Source organism: Tamandua tetradactyla, chromosome 4 (genome assembly GCF_023851605.1).
Source record: "Tamandua tetradactyla isolate mTamTet1 chromosome 4, mTamTet1.pri, whole genome shotgun sequence".
Lineage (NCBI taxonomy): Eukaryota > Metazoa > Chordata > Mammalia > Pilosa > Myrmecophagidae > Tamandua > Tamandua tetradactyla.
The window spans coordinates 139996481-140017382 of record NC_135330.1 but is presented as its reverse complement, the minus strand read 5'-3'; the positions used below and the strand labels follow the sequence as shown (position 1 = coordinate 140017382).

Below are 20902 nucleotides of genomic sequence, written 5' to 3'. Positions count from 1 at the left end.
CTCATGGAGTTGAGACTACACGCTTACTCACTTTGTCGCTAGCTATATCATGTTCATTTTGGGAGGGAAAATGAGGTACATCTGTGGTGAACAAATAAATGTGTAATGGAATCGAAATATTTGTGTGAGTTGCCATAAGAATAGGAAGCATTTTTTTCTCACTGTGCTCTATTCTCTCACGTTCTACAGTTATATATACCATAATGTGAATGGATTTTTAAAAAAATTTCCTGATAGTAATAATAGTTGTATATTGAGTGTCCAGAAGACTTACTAACTCGGTTTGCTTACTCCACAGAATGAAATAGAGAGTGGAAAAATAATATTTTCAGAGCATCTTCCCTTAAGTAAACTACAACAAGGCATAAAATCTGGTACATACCTTCAAGGAACATTTAGAGCCAGTAGGGAAAATTACTTAGAAGCTACAATTTGGGTTCACGGAGACACTGAAGAAAATAAAGAGGCAAGTGTGTGGATAAATTCCTTTATATACTATGATACTTTTTGTTCCATATCTTTAATAAGTGTTTAAAATTTATATGAGGATTTAAATTTGCCATACCCAGTTTATCAGCTCGAGAACAGTTATATGGGAAGTCTTAGATGGTAGTAGCGTTAACTACCATTTTAGAGAACTGGTGATTGAATGAAAAAAAACTTTCTATTAACCTGCATGTAAGAGAATAAAATCTAATCAATCAAACAAAAAAAATAGGATGCTTCTATTTTATATATTATGATTATTTATGCTAAATAGCATTTTCATAGCATATAATTGTGTCAACGTGCTTCACATACCTTAAAGCAAATAGCTACTGTATTTGGAGGACTCACTATTTGCCAGATACTCTTCTAACTGCTTTGCATGCTACATTTCGTTTCATCTCCAACCCAGACTATACAACTTTTTTTTCTTTCATTTTACCATAAGGATATTGAGACTTAAAGAGGTTAACTAGTTTACCCAAGATTTCTTAGTGCTAGTATAAGAGTTTTTGGTAGTCATGAACACAATCCATATTTCCTGAACTTTTTTTCCCTACCCAGTAGTGAGCACTTACGATGTTGGAATAAAGGGGCACAACATTTACATACACACATACACACACACACATATGTATGTATCTATACTTTTATATATATAGGAAATGAATATATTTTATATTTTATTTATGTATATAAAGGAGGAAAAGTATACATACATACAGATACTCAGATTATATGTAAACTTTTGTTAGGTAAACTTCCCATAATTATATTGCCACTAAAAATATTTGGGCACATGCCATTTGCTGTTTTAAACAGATAATCGTACAAGGACTTAAAAATTTAAACAGAGCTATCCATGAAGATATTGTGGCTGTGGAGCTTTTCCCCAAAAGTCAGTGGGTAGCACCATCTTCTGTGGTTTTACACGATGAAGGTCAGAATGAAGATGACGTGGCAAAAGATGAGGAGAAAGAATGCATTGTATGAAACAAGCAGGTTTTATTTTTCTGTTTGTGTAGCTTTGTATCATTAGTTAATGTGTTAGCTTTAAAGGAGTTAAACAAGTTTCATTACTTTCAGATTTATTGAATAAAATTATAGTTCAATAGGTTTAATACATATCAAACACACTGTTGGTGTTTATTCCTCTAAGCTTTTAAGTAGTTTAATTTTAGAGTCTTATTTTGTTCAAGTAAATGGATTTAAATATAAAAATACTTAACTTGAGTATGAATTCGGAAATCTATGACTTTAATGTATGTGATCTGAATTAGTGAGGTTTTAAGGAATTACAAATTTGAAATTTTCTCAAATGCCTTTATGTTATGTTGATTCCCTTAATATAACAGATATACTTCTGGACTCTTATAATTGAGTATGTTTACTAATTCCTTTTTTATTCCCATAGTATTTATTATAAAAATAATGCTTTCAGTTATTTCTTAAGAGCTAAAGTCTACCTGATATGACCTCTTTAATTATTTCCCGATTTTATAAGTACAAAAATACACAAATATTTGGAATTCATACAACGTTATCAGTTCTTTTTCCATAGGTTATATTCAGTACTGTGTAGTCTTACTGTAACATCCTTGAAGAGTCCAGGCTGTAGGAGAGTGTTAAGAGATAAAATATAACTACAAAATCCTTCTGATATTTCTAGTAATAAACACTTTATTTGGGATTTTTTTTTTGAATAAAGAAAAACCTTTAAAAATTCATGTCTTCTTTAATAAAGGCCAAGTGGGAACTAGTCACCCATGGCCACACATCTAGTTAATACAAACTAGTACTAAAACGCTAGTCCCAGTTAATGCTAGTAACTCCCAGTCCTGTATTTTAATCAGTAAATCAATCCTCATACTAGACTGAAAAGAATTGAGTTCTGCCATCTTTATTCAGTTATATATATTTTTGTTTGTCTGCTTTTGTAATGCTTTATTATTATGAAACCATGTGGAATAGTTTAGTATGCTCTTGCTTAGAATTTTGAAGCGTCAGGATTCTTTAGTTTGATGCCATAATTTAATACCTGAATATATTAGCATACATAAACATTCTAATTTTGGAGAGAAGAATTTGCTTGTAATTAGAAAATAACTGAAGATTTTTACTTTTAAATTTCAGCTCAAGACTACTGTAAATGAAAAAATGCTAAAGCCTACTGGTAGAGTTGTAGGAATAATAAAACGGAATTGGCGACCATATTGTGGCATGCTTTCTAAGTCTGATATTAAGGAGGTAAGTATATATGTAATTGAGCATGTACAGAACTTAAAGCCATCCCTCTGTCCCATGCTAGATATGTGTGTGTGAGAAAACTTTTTTCCTCATTTTCTCTAGTCAAGAAGACATCTCTTTACACCTGCTGATAGGAGAATTCCTCGGATTCGGATAGAAACCAGACAGGCTTCCATATTAGAAGGACGAAGAATTATTGTTGCTATTGATGGTTGGCCCAGAAATTCCAGATATCCAAATGTAAGCTTAAATGTTAAATTTCATTCTATGATATTTAATTGAGGACTTGGAATATAGTTACTTCTTTAATGAGAATAAAATCTACTTTTATGTAGAATTTGTACCGAAGTTTAGGGATTTTTCACAAAGTTGCCTAATAAAAGTATTTGGAAGACAACTTTGTGAAATTTCAATATTAATTATATAGTCACTTTTACTTAAGTTTTCAACAAATAACTTTTATTAGTCATAGCATGAAAAGATTTTTGGGACCTAAATATATACTAATAAACACATTTTAGAACTATTTTATTTGAAGCACATTGGAATTATTGAAAAATAATGGGAAATAAATGTTTTGTGATTCAAGAACTGGCCCCTGAATGAAATCTCCATCATAAATTACTTGAGAGGTCTTGGCATTTTCAATTTTAATTTAATTTATTTAAAAAAGAAAGTATGGGAACATTTACAAACATCAAGGTGATATATGAATGCTCAATAGTTTAAGTTTATAACAACATATACCTTTTCTTTGAAAATGCTGGAAAATATGCCCTTCTAATAATATTTTTTTATCTTAGGGACACTTTGTAAAAAATTTAGGCGACGCTGGAGATAAAGAGACTGAAACAGAAGTTTTGTTACTTGAGCATGATGTTCCCCATCAGCCTTTTTCTCAGGCTGTTCTTAGTTTTCTGCCAAAGATGCCCTGGAGTATTACTGAAACGGTAAGGCAAAAAGAATTCTTAATGACTACAAATTATCATATATGAGCTAGTTTTGTTTAATTCCTATGTGTGTTTTTAAATATGTAGAAACAGTAGTGTCCCCGCCCCACTGCATTTAGTTAAGTAAAGAACTCTTGAGTCTCACAAAAACCATCTGCTTCTTTACTCAAAGGTAATTTTTTCTAAGGAGCTGACACTCGCATCTGTTAAGTTTTTTCAAAGGTGAACTAGTAATTGAAATTGTAATGCCTGATTATCATTGTGAAAATAAGACAAGGTTGTTTTATATAGATATTGTTGCTTTTACAAGAATTCATTTGCAGTAGTACTATCAAAATAATTGTTTGTTTCTTTATAAATGTGCTATCTTCTAGGACATGAAAAACCGGGAAGATCTGAGGCATCTGTGTATTTGTAGTGTGGACCCACCAGGATGCACTGATATAGATGATGCTCTACATTGTAGAGAACTCGGAAATGGAAACTTGGAGGTATTTGTGTTGTAAAGACTGTCTTATCTAAATCTGGTTCTGTTCTTTAGTCCATTTACTTTTGAACCAATATAGAATTTCTGTTCGTGAGTCACTACATTGTAAGCGTAGTAGTTATAGTTGCTGAAACTGACCTATCCAAGGTTGAAAAGATAGATGTGCCTGATTTAGTTAGATTTCTTCTCATTAAAACTCCATTAGGGGCAGGCCACGGTGGCTCAGCAGGCAGGAATGCTTGCCTGCAACGCCAGAGGACCCAGGTTCGGTTCCTGGTGCCTGCTAGTACATGTACTCCATTAAGCATATTGACATCTTTTATTTTTTTTCTTTTTAAGGTTGGTGTTCATATTGCTGATGTTAGCCATTTCATTAGGCCTGGAAATGCTTTGGATCAAGAATCAGCCAGAAGAGGAACAACTGTGTATCTTTGTGAAAAGGTAAACAATGTGTCAAATTTAAAATGGAATTTTGATATGTGCTTTTAACTTTTTTCACGATGTATTTTATTCTTAATAAAATCACAGAAGGTGTTTCCTGAGGAAAGGACAACCTCAGAATTTAGTGAAACTTGGTGGAAAACTATTGTTAATTGTGCATAGCTAGTTTGTAACAATCATGGGCACTTACTGAAACTTGAACAGTCACCTTTTGGAATAGCATATGAGTTAGCTAAAGGAAATACGTAAACTAAAATGGTTTTAAATTAGTTAAAATATTGTAATGTTTTTTGTTATTGAGTGGTTCAAATAACAAGAAGATGTAGTTGAAATATAAATTATTTTATAGCATTATCTCATTATCTATGGATAACTAAAATGTGTTTTCTGTTTTTTATAAAGTTAAAGTGATGAGTCTATTTTGTCACAAGTTATCTTATATTATTCTTCTTTATGCAGGGTCCCCATACATTTAAAGAGAAAAATTGTGAAAGTAGAGGGGAAAGTTAAGCTTAGTCTGTTATGGATTAGTCATTAAAATTCTTCCTTGTAACTTTCTTCCATAAAAATTAAGTCTCCCTTTTTAAATATTTGTAAAATACCAAAAGTTGTATTAATTTGGAAAAAGATCAAGTCATAGATCTAATAAAACTTATGGCAATTACCTAGTACAAACTTATTATAAAGGACAGAGATTTCAGACTTTTGGGGAATAACTAAGTGATTATTTTAGGACTAAATTGTAGATCCACTGACATGAAGTCTAGTTTTCTTTCATTGCTTCCCTTCCAGGACAGTTTTGTCTAACTTCTTTTCTAGGAACAGACTTACTTCGCATTTTCCTCTGTTCTGGTTGCAAGATCAAAACATTCCTTTTTCTCTTGTTCCGTGATACTCTTTGAAAATAGAACCTCAAATAAAATTATGGATATGGCTAAGTGATTTGTGGCTCTTTTTTTTAAATCTCTTACAGAGGATTGACATGGTTCCAGAGTTGCTTAGCTCTAACTTGTGTTCCTTAAGATGTGATGTAGACAGGTATTTATGCTTTTTTTTTTCATGAGAACATTTTATTTAATATTTTAACTGATTACCATTAACAAGTACTGTCTATCCCCTGTCCCCCAATAGGCTGGCATTTTCATGTATTTGGGAAATGAATCACAATGCTGAAATCTTAAAAACAAGGTTTACGAAAAGTGCCATTAATTCAAAGGTTAGTTTCACAGTTAATCTTTAGTGGTTAAAATCTTTAGTATTTTCAATAGTATTCTAGACTGCTTGGAAAAAGTTCAGCTTAAGTTAAATTTTTCCCCCAATATTGCTTGCAAAATCTACTTTTTTTTCAGGTCTCTGCTCAAAAATTAGTTTGGTTAGTGTTGTCTTATATTCAGAAACTGTACAAAGTCTATATTCTTGAGAAGACCACATAGACAACTTTTGGCCCTAACTCAGGAACCACAGTAATTGAAGATGTCCCAGCGTACAGATGGTTGGTGTTTTCAGTTAGGGTATACACCATCTTCTTCATCCTCACATTTTCTCATAGAAACTGTATTATAAATTATAGTTGGATCCCAGTAGAACTAGCCTGAGATCTGTCTTCAGACAGATAGGACCCAATTTGTCTTAAACTGGAGAAGTACTAAACTTCTCCCCAAATTCCCTTATGTTCTCTCTCATTTTGCTGTAAGTCTTTCTCCAAGGTACGCTAAGCCCCTTTTCTTCAAATGATCCGCTTTCCAAACATACCTACTTTTTCTCTCCCTTTAATGTCATTCTTTTTGATTTTAGTAACTGGTAGTTGGGGGAAAAAATAGACTGACAGCTAGTGATGTGTGAAATGATTTACGCCTTCCAAGATTTATATTTTTAAATACAGAGAGTTAATAATTCTCCCAGATGTGGTCAGTAAAACAGAATTAATATGAAAAAAAATTTAGTGAACATAACATAAAACATTTTTAGAAGGGAAACCCTTAGCCCTTATTTATTAATTAACTCTCCTACCAATTTAAATAAGTTAAAAAAAATGATGGTTACTTACATATTTGGGTTGTTTTTCATTGGAGATTGTTTAAATTTTTTCTACCACCATTTTTCCCATTTTTAGATACTTAATTTTGGGTATTTAATAGATTTCTTGTGAAATGTCTACAATAGTGTATTAATTGTTTGCCAGTAAATAGGCAAGTACTGATCATCTGGAAGGGGTTTCACTTTGTAGTTAGTGTCAGAGAACAGATCTAACCTGCCTTTGTATTTTATTTTAGCCTTACCTAAATATTTAGACATTAATTAAAATATGAAAATAATTAAATTTAAACATTTTACTAGCAAAACTGCCATTTTACTTTGAAATAAGTTTGCTTTTGTTGAATAATGTCTCTGATAAGGGTTAATGGACCAGAAGTGATAGATGTGATGTATAAATCTTATAGCTCTGAATTTCTAGTTTGTTACTGATTTTAAGTTTTCTGAAATCATGGATTTTATGTAGTGGCAGTATGAGGACACACTAAACCAGTTTTATAATTTATATGTATTATATTAATGTATAGTTTTGTTGTTGTTGTTTTAGGCTTCTCTTACGTATGCTGAAGCTCAGATGAGAATTGATTCAGCATCCATGAATGATGATATTACTGCTAGTCTCCGTGAGCTAAATAAACTAGCTAAAATTCTGAAAAAACGAAGAATTGAAAAAGGGTACATTTCAAAAATATCTATTAAGATGTGATTTAATTAATTTATCATTGTATTAAGATAACTTGTGGGCTCTTTAAAGTGTTTTATCATGGACAATGACAAATTAATAATTTAAGACTCTTAAGTAGCTACCTATTAAATATTAGCAAAATGATTCTGAAGTGCTGCTTTTTCAGTTTTGTTCTTGTAATATGTGCTAAAAACTAAAATGAGTTAAATATATTGAAGAATTCCAGGAAGGCAAGAATTTAAGACTTTTTTTTATGAATTGTTTCTAATTTTAATTAGAAATTTGTTTCCAGATCACTACTTTTCAAATAAAAGTAGATGATGTCTTCTTTGCCCTTTAGAATTATAAGGGAATTGAGAGTTTATTCAAAACCCTTCATTTTTTAAGCAACTGAAAATTACACAGAAGCAGTCTTCCCAAAGATATGATAGCTAGTGGCAGATTTGGTGTTCACTGTTATATCATGGCATTGTCTGTTGAATAACAGAAATTTTCAGGTAGGGTGTACCAACCCAGATGTTTTGAAATAAAGTAGCTGAAATTAATTTGGTTCTTGAAAGACATCATCAGAAATAAAGGAAAACAAATACATGAACTTTTCTGATGTTGGTATCTGTTTCTGGGACTCCTGTGCCCATACAGGGTAGGTTCACAAGCTGTGTTTGGATTGGCTTGAGCACAGACTCTCAGTCTGTACTGTTATGTAACATGTGGCTAATTAAGATTTAAGTTCAAATTCAGTACCTCAGTCACCTAGATTTATATCAAGTACTCAGAAGCCACATGTGGCTAGTGGGTACCTTAATGGACAGCACAAATAATAGAACCTTCACATAACTACAGAGAGCACTAGAAAGTTTTGCTGAACCATGCCTATCTCTATTTTTTCCATTGTCTTTCCAGTGTTCTGAGAATTTTTCCTATGTTCCTAAATATGAAACTTGAAACTTGAGTAAGATGGATTTATTTTTTTTTTTTTTTTTTTTTTTTTTTTTTTTTAAAGGAAAGACAGAGAGAAGGAAGGAAGGAAGGAAGGAAGGAAGGAAGGAAGAAAGGGAAACATCTTTAAACATTTTCTTGTTTTATTGTATTTTGTTTTTCCGTTTTTTGTTACATGGGCTGGGGCCGGGAATCGAACCGAGGTCCTCCGGCATAGCAGGCAAGCACTTTGCCCGCTGAGCCACCGCGGCCCGCCCAGTAAGATGGATTTAGATGCAGTACAACTCAATGAAAGTTATCAAACCAAGATCAAAATTGTTCCTCAACTTGTCACTTAGGTGTAAATAAGAGGAACATAATTGGATTTCTTAAAAAATGTAAAATTCTGTTTCTGTTGTGAATTATTCAGAATTTGTAGATCTCTTTTCTTTGTTTGCAACAACGCTGAAAAGTAATTAGATCCTATTTCTTCTTATGTTGTAAGAAAAGATATAAATATATTTGTGACACATGAAATGGCATTATTCAAAAAATATTTTTTATTGAATGTTTACTTTATACCAGGCATTAAAAAAAGTTTGTGTAAAGATGTTTTTTAGAATCACTTCAGAAGCAAAGGAAATAAAATATATTTTGAAGCTATATTTGTTTTGGCAGTATAAATTAACAGATATAAATTTGTAATGTAGCCTCTCATAATTAGGGCAGGAAAAAGATTTTTTTTAACTTCAAAAGCAGTCTATATTTTAAATTTCTAAGTAGTAGGTCATCTATAAAACATATATCCTTCCCAGTGCCTGCCCATGTTAAAAAAAAAACATGTGTCCTAGAATCTTCTCTGTTTTAGGGACAATGGGGAAAATGATCAGTAGACAATATGTGATATCTTTTGCCTTTTTAAAGGGTGAGTACTCCTGGATGAGCATAACCATTTAAGTGTTGTAGACAGAAAAAACAATTGAAATTGATCAGTATACAGGGCTTTTTAGGTGAAGATATATTAAAAACCACATTGGATCTGATATAGAACTTTGTTTAAATTATTGCATAGCTCAAGAGGGATATTTGTTGAGATTACCTCACCATTATTCTTTCTGCAGCTTTTCTTATGAAGATGTGGACTTGAGGATGAAAAGGACTCAGAATATCACTTAATTTGCCCCTTTTCATTTTTTTCCCCCTCTTTTTTCTTCCTTACTCCATGATTGCCCATGGTTACCCAATCTCATTAAAATTGTTAGTTTTAGATTGATGGGAAGCTGACCTTATAAAAGTAGTGAAAAAAATATTAGATTTACTTTGCTTTGGGGAAATTTGCTTTTTTTTTGACATGGGCAGGCACTGGGAATCGAAGCTAGGTCTCTGGCATGGCAGGTGAGAATTCTGGGAAATTTGGTTTTTAAAGGAAAATTTGAGAACTCATTAAGTGACTCATACATGTAAGGCACTTAGCACAGTATATTATCTGATACTTACACCTCAGTTGTTAGGAGTCATCAGTATTAGTACAAATTAGTGGTATAAGATATCATTCCAGTCTGTTGGTTGAATCTGTGTGGATGGTACTTTTGAACTATGGATCTTCTGATGGTAATGATTTACCCATGGCAGCTCTCCTTTTGCCTCTCCTCATCCTCTCCCCACTCCGATACATTGTTTTCAGTTAAAATGTAAAATACTACCAGTCACCTTTTTGTAAGTGACTCATCGTTTATAAGCTTTTATAAGTGGCCCAAATAGTGCAATAAAATCTATAGTTTGGGTGCAGATGATATTCAAACCCTCAGAAGAATAAAAACACAGATGTTGTTTGTGCTGCTGTTGTCCTTTTGTCAAATGTACTTGAGATGTAAAATATTACCATTCACAAAAATAGAACATAAAACTTAACAGTCATAAAGCCTTCAGAAGAAGAACTGTTACACATTTGCTATAGTCATGTACTATTTTAAATAGTAATTTCCAGTATGCTTTGTTATTGGCACATTTGACTAAATTACCTCTTTAAATTTTTTTAGGGCTTTGACTCTTTCTTCCCCAGAAGTTCGATTCCACATGGACAGTGAAACACATGATCCCATAGATCTGCAAACCAAGGAACTTCGGTATAGCATTTTTTTATGTGCAGTAGATAAGATTTTGATTTTTAATATGTAGTATATGTAGTAATAAACCCTATTTATATCTAGAGTATGTAGTAAAGTTATGATTTCTGTGGGTTTTCTTGACTTAAGAAATATAAAACAGTAAAAATGACCTCAATTTTTCACTTTTCTTACATAAAACTGGGATTGCTATTGTAGTAAAAATATTTTCCAATTTGAATTGGTTGTCTTAGTGTATGGTATGTTAGTGGCTAGTAATAATTACAATAAGTAAAAGAACATTGCTCTGATTAATTTCTTATGTATGGGATATATTGTAATAGGATAAAATAGTGGTTGAGACCATGGGTTTGAAGCCAGGTTGCCTGGGTTTGAATTGTGCTTTCTCTGCTTAATCGATACAGTAATTCTGAATTCATTATTTCACCTCTCTGTACCTCAGTTTACTCATCTGTAAAATATGATTAGTAATGGTATCTCCCTCGGGTGGTATTGTGAAGAGTACTCAAATTGCTGTTACTGTTATTTTTTTATTGGTTTAGTTAAGATTTAGGAAGCAATGATTTTATTTATTAATTCACAGAGATGAGGCCTCTTTTTTGTGTTTTCTTTTTCTATACGTTCTCAAATCATGCATTTTTACTTTTCTAGTAGATGACCAAGGGTTAAAAACCTGAGGGAAGTGTTCTCAGATCTGTTACTTAGGTACATATCTTATATTTAGAGATAAAATAGTGCACAGTGCATACCTTAGGGGAAACGTAACTAATGTTAACACTAACAATGAGCCCAATATTTGGAGCTTTTTGTGGAAAATGTTGATTCTTGCTTTGCCAAGTGAAGCATCACCCATTTCTTCTTACCAAGAGAAAGAAAAACCACATTCCTAAGATATTATCACTGTATTTTTTTTTTTTTTTGTATGCTGTATGGCAGGGTCACATTTCATTATTGTTCCGTATGAGTATCCCATTATTGCAGCACCATTTGTTGAGTTTTTGTTTGTTTGTTTTGATTGTTTGTTTTGTATTTTGGGGAAGTGCATGGACTCAGAATTGAACTCGGGTCTCCTACATGTCAGGCGAGAATTCTACCCTGCCCCCCTGCTCTATTTTTAAAGCTATGAGCAGAGGTCTTCCTAATATTTAAAATATTAATTTACTTTAGAACCAAGTCAAGAAGTTAGTTTCAGGATACTGCTATTAAAAATGGAAACATGAATGAAAGATTAATAATCCATGTTCAGTGACTTGGGAGAAGGAAAGCACTAAATAGAAGGCAGAGTTTACTAAGCTTTAAATTAAGCTTTAAACAGAATAATTGTATAGAGAATGAAAAGCAGTATCAGGTTGGTTAAGGTTTTTTTTTTTAGTTATTTTTATTGAAAAAACAACATGCAAACACATTCATAACATATAAACATTCCATATACATGGTATACAGTCAGTGGCTTACAGTATCATCAGAAAATTGTATATTCATCACCATGATCATTTTTTAAGAACGTTTGCATAACTCCAGAAAAAGAAATAAGAAAAAGGAAAACATGCATGCCATACCCCTTACCCCCCCATCTCATTGACCACTAGTATGTCCATCTACCCAATATATTTTTGGTTAAGAGTTTTAAAGTCAGACTGCTTGAACTAGGATCCTGATACTCATAATAACTCTGACCTCAGGCAAGAGGATAATGTCACTCATTCTCAATACAGGGCTGTTGTATGGGAACATTTTTCATTATATACACATACACATATACACACATATATATGTATGTGTTTGAATGAAAGCTTTGCAATGTCTTGTCTACAATAAGCTCCCAGATTAGTAACTGTAAATATGATCTCTTCATTGCAGTGACTCATTGGTGAAAATTTTAATTTTTTAAGCCAAAATTTATATGGCCTAAATGTCTTAGTAAACTTTACTTTTTGTGGACTTATTGTTAAATACCTGTTTGGATTTGAACCAATAAAAGGAGGTTGAAAATGCTTGTTAGTAGGTGATACATATTACTAGAGTTGGTAAAACTTTTATTTTCCTTGAGTGCAAATTGTAAAGTCTCCTCTAGCATGAGATTTGCTTGTGCAGTAGATGGACAGGAGTGGTTGTTGGCATAGTAGCTGAGGAATGAAAGAGCCACAAGTAATTAGAAATAACTTGCACACACACATATGAATGATTTCATAGGAAATGCTTCCATTACCTTGTTCATGGAAAAGGTAACATGTAAATGGATAATAAAATAGAGAAATCTCAGATTTTCATTGCTTATTTAATTCTTTTTCCAATGGCAGAGAAACAAATTCCATGGTGGAAGAATTTATGTTACTTGCTAATATCTCTGTTGCAAAAAAAATTCACGAAGAATTTTCGGAACATGCTCTGCTTCGAAAACATCCTGCTCCTCCTCCATCAAATTATGAAATTCTTGTTAAGGCAGCCAAGTCCAAAGTAAGTTCCTATAATTTGAAAAATTTTCTGTATTTGTGTTGTGATTTATCCATTGCACTAAGTAGTTTATATTCACATCTCCATAAAAGCTTTATTGTTTCTCAAGACAAAAATATTTATTTTTTAAAAATCTGATTTGGGTAAGGTCATCTCTTTCCACATGGAGATCACTGCTTCATAAAATCCTTAAATGTTTTTTGCCACTCCCCTAAGGACAGCCGAGCTAAAGGCAGATATCATTTATTATTTGTAGTTCCATGGACAGAATAAGCTCTTCCTTCTCTCTTTGCCATACACACATTCCTCATGTTGTGATTGCCTCATGGCTTCTATGAACTGCTTAATTTCTGAGATTTATAAATAATGTGTTTTTGTTTTTCAATTCAGTTAAGCTGCCTTTATGTAATGAGCTTAAGAAAGAAGTCTATTTACTAGGTTCATGGAAAAAGGAAAAATATTAAAAGGGCACCATTTTCTAGCTCCTAGCTTCCCCTGCCCTTGGTTCATAGACTTTTATTTAGGCATGCTTACACTTGAGGTAATTTGCGTCTTACATTGGTTTTCCCTGAAATCACTTGTTTAGGCTCCATCTTTCCTGGTCAGAAGATAGCTGGAAGTAATAGTGCTGGATCTCAGAGCTTCATTCTGAAAGGATGATGTTGGTCCATGGTTTTGGCTCAGACCTTTATAGTTGGCCTACCACTATCAATTTCTCACTATTATATTCCATTGCGTATGCTGTAAATTGGAGGATTTTCTCTCATTGTCTTATTTCTTTGTAAGACCTGAGTAGAGAAAGGGGAGGATTTAAATATTTTTTACTCTCCTCTCTCTGTAGCTTAGTTCAGTGAATCAGAATATTTTTCTCATTGAGTAGTAGAGTGACCAGTACAATTGTATGTGGTTCTGGCCTTTGTTACAACTTTGAAGGAAGGAAAACATCTGCATAGAAAATACCTGCAGAGTCCATACATACATCGATGTTTTGGGGGGGAGAGGGGAGGGATGCATGTTTATGAGGTGGTGCATGGTCCAGGAATTGAACCCCGGACTCCAGCATGAAAGGCGTGCTTTCTACCACTGAACCACCTGTGCACCCCTCATACATACTTTGATTTTAAGCTCAGTGTGGATGATTGAAAAGTATCTGGATATGGATGTGTTGTGCCCACGTGAGAAAAAATAATAAGAAACTAAAAAAGAGCCTTCTGCCTTCCCAACACTGAAAATCTTTGCTGCCATCCCATCTAATACAGATAAAAAGCATTTTAGCTCATAATATATCAAAAGAATTTTTAACAGTGAATTTTTGTTGTTGTTAGTAATTAAACAGGTTTCTTTATGAACTTGTAAAGTCCCCATCCTTGGAAATATTTAGACAGAGGAATATAGATCACCTGTGACAAGGGTGTGAGAGAAAATACCTACATAAGTGGAAAAGCATAATGAGTCAGTGATTCCTCAAATCTGATTTGTCAGCAGAATCACTTCGGAGCTCTGTAAAAATGCAGGTCTTAGGCATCCTTGAAGATAAATTAATATAGGTCTAGATTTGGACTTTGGAATTTGTTTAGAAAAAGTTCTCCACAGTTGTGTTATTCTTACTCTGTATTTTGTTTTTTTCCTTAAATTTTAAAACGAAGAGTCTTCCCAGATAATTTCAATAATCAGGTTTGATGAACACTGAATTAGAAGACATTTAAGGATCCTTCCAACTTTAAAATCCTGTGACGAGTTGAGGAAGCTAGAATTACTATGCTAATATTTAATATACCATAAATACCATTTTATATACTGTTTTTTCTGTATGTCAAGAAAATTTTATCAATCTTTAATAATAAACATTTCAGAGGGAGTGACTAAAACACGATTTACTCTCTTCTATTGGATCCACTAAGGACAAAAATTGAGTGGTTCTCGATTGAAGTGCATAAAAATAATCTGAATAGCTTTCCAAAAGTACAACTGTTTATGTCTCAATTTGGAGAGAATGTAGGGGTGGGGGTGGGAAAGAGCAGGAGTGGTATCAGAAGAAAGGACATTTAATCTGAAATCTAAAAGAAAAGCTAGCTTCATAGTCTGTAAGGATCTAGGCTTTACCAAACAGCAATACCTACCACTAAATGTTTGGCACTGTTTACCAAAACTTAAATGTATGCCTGCCCTGTGACCTAGCAACCCCGCACTTAGGATATACTCAAGAGAAGTAGGTGCATATATCTACCAAAAAACATGTTTAAGACTGTTCTTAGCAGCTCTAATCATAGTAGCCAATAACCTAAATATTCAATAGGAGATTGGATAAATTCTTCGTACAGTGGAATAATCCTTGGCAATAAACAGCAAAAAGAGTCAAGCTACTACTATATAGAACTTGGATGAATCTCACAGACAATATTGAGTGGGGTGGGGTGGGGGATGTATTGTTGGTGAAGATGAGTAGAAATTGGGACCCTTATGCATTGCTGGTGTGAATGTAATCTGGTGCAGCTGCTGTGGAAAACAGTTTGGTCGTTTTCTAAAAAGTTAAACATTGAATTATAATATGACCCAGCAGTTCCACCTCTTGGTATATATATATGTATATGCTCCGAAGTAATGAAAATAGGGTTCAAAACAGATATTTGTATATTAGTGTTCTTAGCAGCATTGTTCATAGTGGACAAAAGGTAGAAACAACCAAAGTGTCCATCAGCATGTGAAGGGATAAACAAAATATTCAGCTGTTAAAAAGTTCTGATATGTGCTACAACTACAATGTGGATGAACCTTCGAAACATGCTGAATGAAAAAAGTCAGATGCAAAAGGGCAAATACTGTATAATTTCCACTTACATGAAACATCTAGAATAGATAAATTCATTGAAACAGAAAGTAGATTCAAGGTTAGCAGGGGCCAGGGAGAAGGGAATAGGGAATTACTGTTTTATGGGTACAGAGTTTCTTTTTTGAGGTAATGAAAAAAATTTTGGTAATGGATAGTGTTGATGGTAGCACACAATTATGAATGTAATTGAGACACATAAAAATGGTTAACATGAGAATATTTTATGTTTATGTATGTTACAACAGTACATTTTTTTAGAAATAGAGTTGTGTTTTATGAATCCATTCATACGAAATGAACAGGTCCAACCAGTGATGGAAGTTAGCATAGTCACTATCTCTCTCAGATGGGGACATTTGGTAAGGGGTTGTTTTGGCTGAGAGCTTTACATGTAAGATAGGTACACTTTACTGTAAGTATATTATACCTCAACTTTTAAAAATGTTATGAAAAATAACAGTAGAAAAGCATCAAAGGGTTTTAAGCAAGGGCATGCAATTACTGGTGTAATGTGGAGATTGATTAGAGGAGGCAAGAACGGAAGTGGTGAGACCATGTAGGAGTTTACCATATTGGTTTAATTGGGGAGATAGTGGTAGTTTGTATTAGGAAGTTGGCAGCTATGAGGATTAAGGGAAGTGGCTGGACTAGGGAATTTTTAGGAGATAGAACTGTCAAGATTTGATAAATACAAAGGATTATGACTCCCAGGTTTCTGGCTTGCTAACCAGATGAATCACTTTGCCATTTTTAAGCTATAAGGGGTATTGAGATTGTTCTGGAGCTAAATTATATATTCATTTTTAGACATACTTGGTTTGAGTACATGTGGCTTAAATTCAAGCAGGAGATAGCTAAGTAAAGAGGTTAGTTTGTAACAAGTCAAGTTCATAAAAGTCATTTTGTCTGTGATGAAGCTTCGAAAGTATTCGGTAGATTTATGGGCGTTTGTTGGTGGCAGAAAGGAAAGATAAAGTGGGACGTGTGTAAATAAAAGGATAGATGAATTAACTGGACTACAGTTTGTAATGTGAATGAGTATTAATGTAAGGCAAGTTTCTATACCCTTTTCCAGTAATGAATTTTTTTTAATTACGCTGATCCAAACAATAATTTTTTTTACCTTACTAAAACTCACTTCTAATACTTTGACTTAACGTCTTCAGTTTTGCTTATCCTTCGGTACCTTTAAAAACATTAAAAATTTCTGAAACTTCATAGTTGCGTGAAACAGTTATTAGTTATAAATTTATTTTTAGTTCTTCTAGGTTAAAGATGAAAGGCATAAACGTTGATTATCTGGTCAAAAACACTATTTGTCAATCTGGTTATATTTAAAAACATGGTGGAATTGATTTGCAAAATGTTTAATATTGTGCTTTTCTTTTTATTTGGAGAATTTGGAAATTAAGACTGATACAGCAAAGTCTCTGGCTGACTCTTTGGACCAGGCAGAATCTCCTGCTTTCCCATATCTAAACACTCTTTTGAGAATATTAGCCACTCGCTGTATGATGCAAGCTGTTTACTTCTGCTCTGGAATGGATAACGATTTTCATCATTATGGTTTAGCATCACCAATATACACACATTTTACTTCACCCATCAGAAGGTACTTTTATGAAATTAAAGGAGAAAGAAAAGAGTTAATTTTGAATTAAAAAAATGCATTTTGATGCTAACATATCATGGTTCTTATTTCTCCTTCATATATTTAGATATGCAGACATCATTGTTCATAGGTTGTTGGCAGTGGCTATTGGAGCAGACTGTACTTATCCAGAATTGACAGACAAGCACAAGCTTGCAGATTTATGTAAAAATCTCAATTTCCGGCACAAAATGGCTCAGTATGCCCAGCGCGCATCAGTGGCATTTCATACCCAGGTATTTGCTTTCTACCAATATTGCTAGGAGAGGTGAAATTTTGTTTGTTTTTAATTTCATTTCAAAATATTTTAAGATTGTTTTTAATAATATTGTATGATGTTTTACAGTTATTTTTCAAAAGCAAAGGAATAATAAGTGAAGAAGCCTATATTCTCTTTGTAAGGAAGAATGCTATTGTGGTATTAATCCCAAAGTATGGCTTAGAAGGTACAGTCTTTTTTGAAGAAAAGGACAAACCAAAGTCACGGCTTACTTATGATGATGAGGTGGAGTACTTCTTATGTTTTTGTTTTGGTGTTTTCTGTACCCTACAAAATTAAATCTCTAAACACATGCCAGAAAATCCAGATTTAAATATGCTCCCTAACTTTCAGATTTTACTCACAATTTCTCACTTCAGCATATTTATCAACATGCATATGTTGTGATTTTTTTCTTTTATACCATGTAAACTTTTTCTCTCTAAGGAAAACTTGGATTAAGTTTTGCCATAGGTGGACAGATGGATTAAAGTAAAGGAATAAATGGATGTTTATAGGAAAGAGATTTTTTTAAACCTATTTACAATGTCTCTTATCTGACATATTCTTTACTCCCCTAACCTTACTAAATTACAACTGTGAGAATACTTAAACGATAAACTCAACCTGTAGTACCTTTATGCTCTCCTAGCAGATCAGCAATTAACTTCACTAATTAATGGAGTGATAATCCTGAGATTAATGAATATTTAACTTTAATAATGAATGTACATATGTTAAGAATGTTCATGTTTGTATGTTGTTTTGTCAATAAAAAAAACTTAAAAAAATGTAATTATGCATATAAATCAGTCCTATTTAAGTGAGGCCACTAGATTAACTTTTATTTAATTATACTCTTTTATAAAAGAATATCTTGAAGTTTATCAATAATGAAGTATTTTTTTAATTTAAATTTTTAAATGAACTAATTACTATAAAGATAAAATATAAAGAATTGGAACAAAGCCACAAGTATAGGAAAGCAATTAAGAATGGTAATATGTGTTTGTTTAGATACCTTCACTTAAAATAGAAGATACAGTCTTCCATATATTCGATAAAGTTAAAGTGAAAATCATGTTAGACTCATCTAATCTTCAGCATCAGAAAATTCGAATGTCTCTGGTAGAACCACAGGTAAGACCAAGTTTATAATATGCATGCTGGGATGGAACAAGCAGAAGTACATATTTTGTGAAAGAGAGGGATATGGATATACGTTATTTCTATTTAATGTTAGAGGAGACCCCATAAGTGTTATGGAGGCCAAATACTTGCATAGCAAATCCTATTTTCTTACTCATTTCTCTAGGTCATGGAATTCCAGACATCTGGAATTTTTCTGAGTTCCCCTTGGTACCTATATTAGAGGTCTTTCCTATCTGCTACCTGGTCCTTTTTCTCTTTTAACAGTTTTGAAATTGCAGTTGTACAGATTAAGATAAACTGTAGGGGTTTTGCCTAAGAGGCTGGTGCTTAACCTTTGTCTTGCCCCAATCCAACAGAGACCTGTAATGATCTGTAAATCACAGGGCCTCTATTATAACAAATTGGAGGACTGGGATTGTTAAAAACATAATTCCCAAATGATATTCTTCTCACTTACTGAACCATGTCTACCTTTTATGTATCTGAACCAGTATTACTTTGTATGTAAAACTTTTATTAACCCTCTTCTCCCCCCATCGTGCATCCTTTTAAACTTGAAAGTGACAATAGGGTAGGGGAGAAAGAGTTTGAGATTTATTTCTTAATGTATGCTTTTAATCACCTTACTTTTCCCCATTTGTATTATTTTAGATACCAGGAATAAGCATTCCTGCTGATATTTCAAACATGGATATTAATGAGCCACAGAAAAAGAAGAAGAAGCTTGGAAAATAGTGTTGTCCAACAAGAAGATATACAAGATTGCTTTCCATTTTTTTAAGAAAATCTTGAAAGAACACTTCTAAGCCTAAGAAGTGTGTGATACAGTTTGTTACTTTTAAGTGCATTTTAATAATTTTAAAAATTTGCATTTTTATTGAACTGTTGAGTGTGTCTGTCCCATCTTACTACTTCATTTCTGGATTGAACAGAACTATTTATGCAGAAAAATTCAATTGAAGATCCATCACTTAAATAGTGACAGGATAGCAACTTCAGGAATCTGTTAAAGATCATTTAAATGGAGCACTCATCTGCTCATTGAAGAGCAAATTAATTTTGCCTAAGTAATTTGATTATTTAATATTGGTAGAAAAGAACTCATTTTTATGGTTTTGTGAGATTAAGGAGTAAAATAGAACCTTTTTAGAAGAAACAATGTCTTTTATAAGTCTGGAAAGCTGTCACTTTGGTGTAGCAATTTTTAGACTTCAAGACAGTGAAGTCATGATCTGATGTTTAATGTCCTTGCCATCTTTAATTTATATAACTTATGTTAAGTGTTTCCTTACTGTGTTAACAAGCCTCCCATATTTTATTATTAGTGATCCTTGAGCAGCTGCTGTTCAGTGTGATAATTATCATCCTTGACCTCTAGGTCAAATATCTCTCCCCAAAATAAGGCATTAAGGTTCAAAGACTAAAAATGGCACCAAATGTCTATATCATGTTACTTGTGAAATATGAAGCAGGTCATTAATTTCTTTTTAAATTGCATGTATATATCATATTATGTAAAAAAGTAATTTTGGAAGGACATTAATATCAGGGTTCTACAGAGAACAGAACCAATATGAGATGTATGTGTAGATTTATTTTAAGAAATTGTCTCATGTAATTGTGGGGACTGGCAAATTTGAAATCTGTAGGGCAGGTGGAGGGCTCAAACTCAGGCAGGACTGTATATTGCATTCTTGAGACAGAATTTCTTCCTTCTAGAATTCTCAGTTTTTGCTCTTAAAACCTCCAACTTTTTGGATGAGGCTTTTTCACATTGTCAAGGGTAATCTCCTTTAGTTATAAAAGTCAACTGACTGTAGATGTTAACCAACTCTACAACATACCTTCATGACAACATTTAGATTACTGTTTGAGTAAATAACTTGATACTATAACTTAGCCAAGTTGAAACATAAATTAACCATCACAATCCCTCCCTTGTCCACTTGGCACCCATAGACATCTCCTAAAATTACACATGATCTCCATAAAAAGACAATAACAAAGTCATACTTCCATCTTATATGATGCAGCTATCATGCATGGAACTGAAAATGCACTAACCCTTTCTTTGAGGCTGCAAAATCTGTGTATGACATTCACTTTTCTTTTTGATATCCTATAAGTTAAATACTATCATATGAAGTAATTTCTTTTTTAAATTTATTTATTTATTAATTAA

The 20902-nt window shown here is 32.9% G+C and overlaps 1 protein-coding gene across 4 annotated transcripts in view; it reads left to right on the top strand.

Annotated features, from left to right (window-relative positions):
- The window catches only part of DIS3 (DIS3 exosome endoribonuclease and 3''-5'' exoribonuclease), a 29099-nt gene extending 9497 nt beyond the window's left edge, over nt 1-19602 (top strand). For 3 of the 4 annotated variants that reach the window (XM_077158413.1, XM_077158410.1, XM_077158412.1), the window contains exons 5-21: nt 299-466; nt 1309-1473; nt 2620-2733; nt 2836-2973; nt 3537-3683; nt 4058-4174; nt 4510-4611; nt 5585-5649; nt 5743-5827; nt 7193-7320; nt 10288-10374; nt 12675-12831; nt 17056-17270; nt 17377-17545; nt 17656-17814; nt 18586-18708; nt 19372-19602. In XM_077158413.1, coding sequence (XP_077014528.1) covers nt 299-466; nt 1309-1473; nt 2620-2733; nt 2836-2973; nt 3537-3683; nt 4058-4174; nt 4510-4611; nt 5585-5649; nt 5743-5827; nt 7193-7320; nt 10288-10374; nt 12675-12831; nt 17056-17270; nt 17377-17545; nt 17656-17814; nt 18586-18708; nt 19372-19455 — 2223 coding nt within the window. In that variant the 3' untranslated portion in view covers nt 19456-19602. The remainder of the gene's footprint in view (nt 1-298; nt 467-1308; nt 1474-2619; nt 2734-2835; nt 2974-3536; nt 3684-4057; nt 4175-4509; nt 4612-5584; nt 5650-5742; nt 5828-7192; nt 7321-10287; nt 10375-12674; nt 12832-17055; nt 17271-17376; nt 17546-17655; nt 17815-18585; nt 18709-19371) is intronic. The other variant, XM_077158411.1, reaches the window with a different exon arrangement.
- Nucleotides 19603-20902: the final 1300 nt, after the last annotated feature.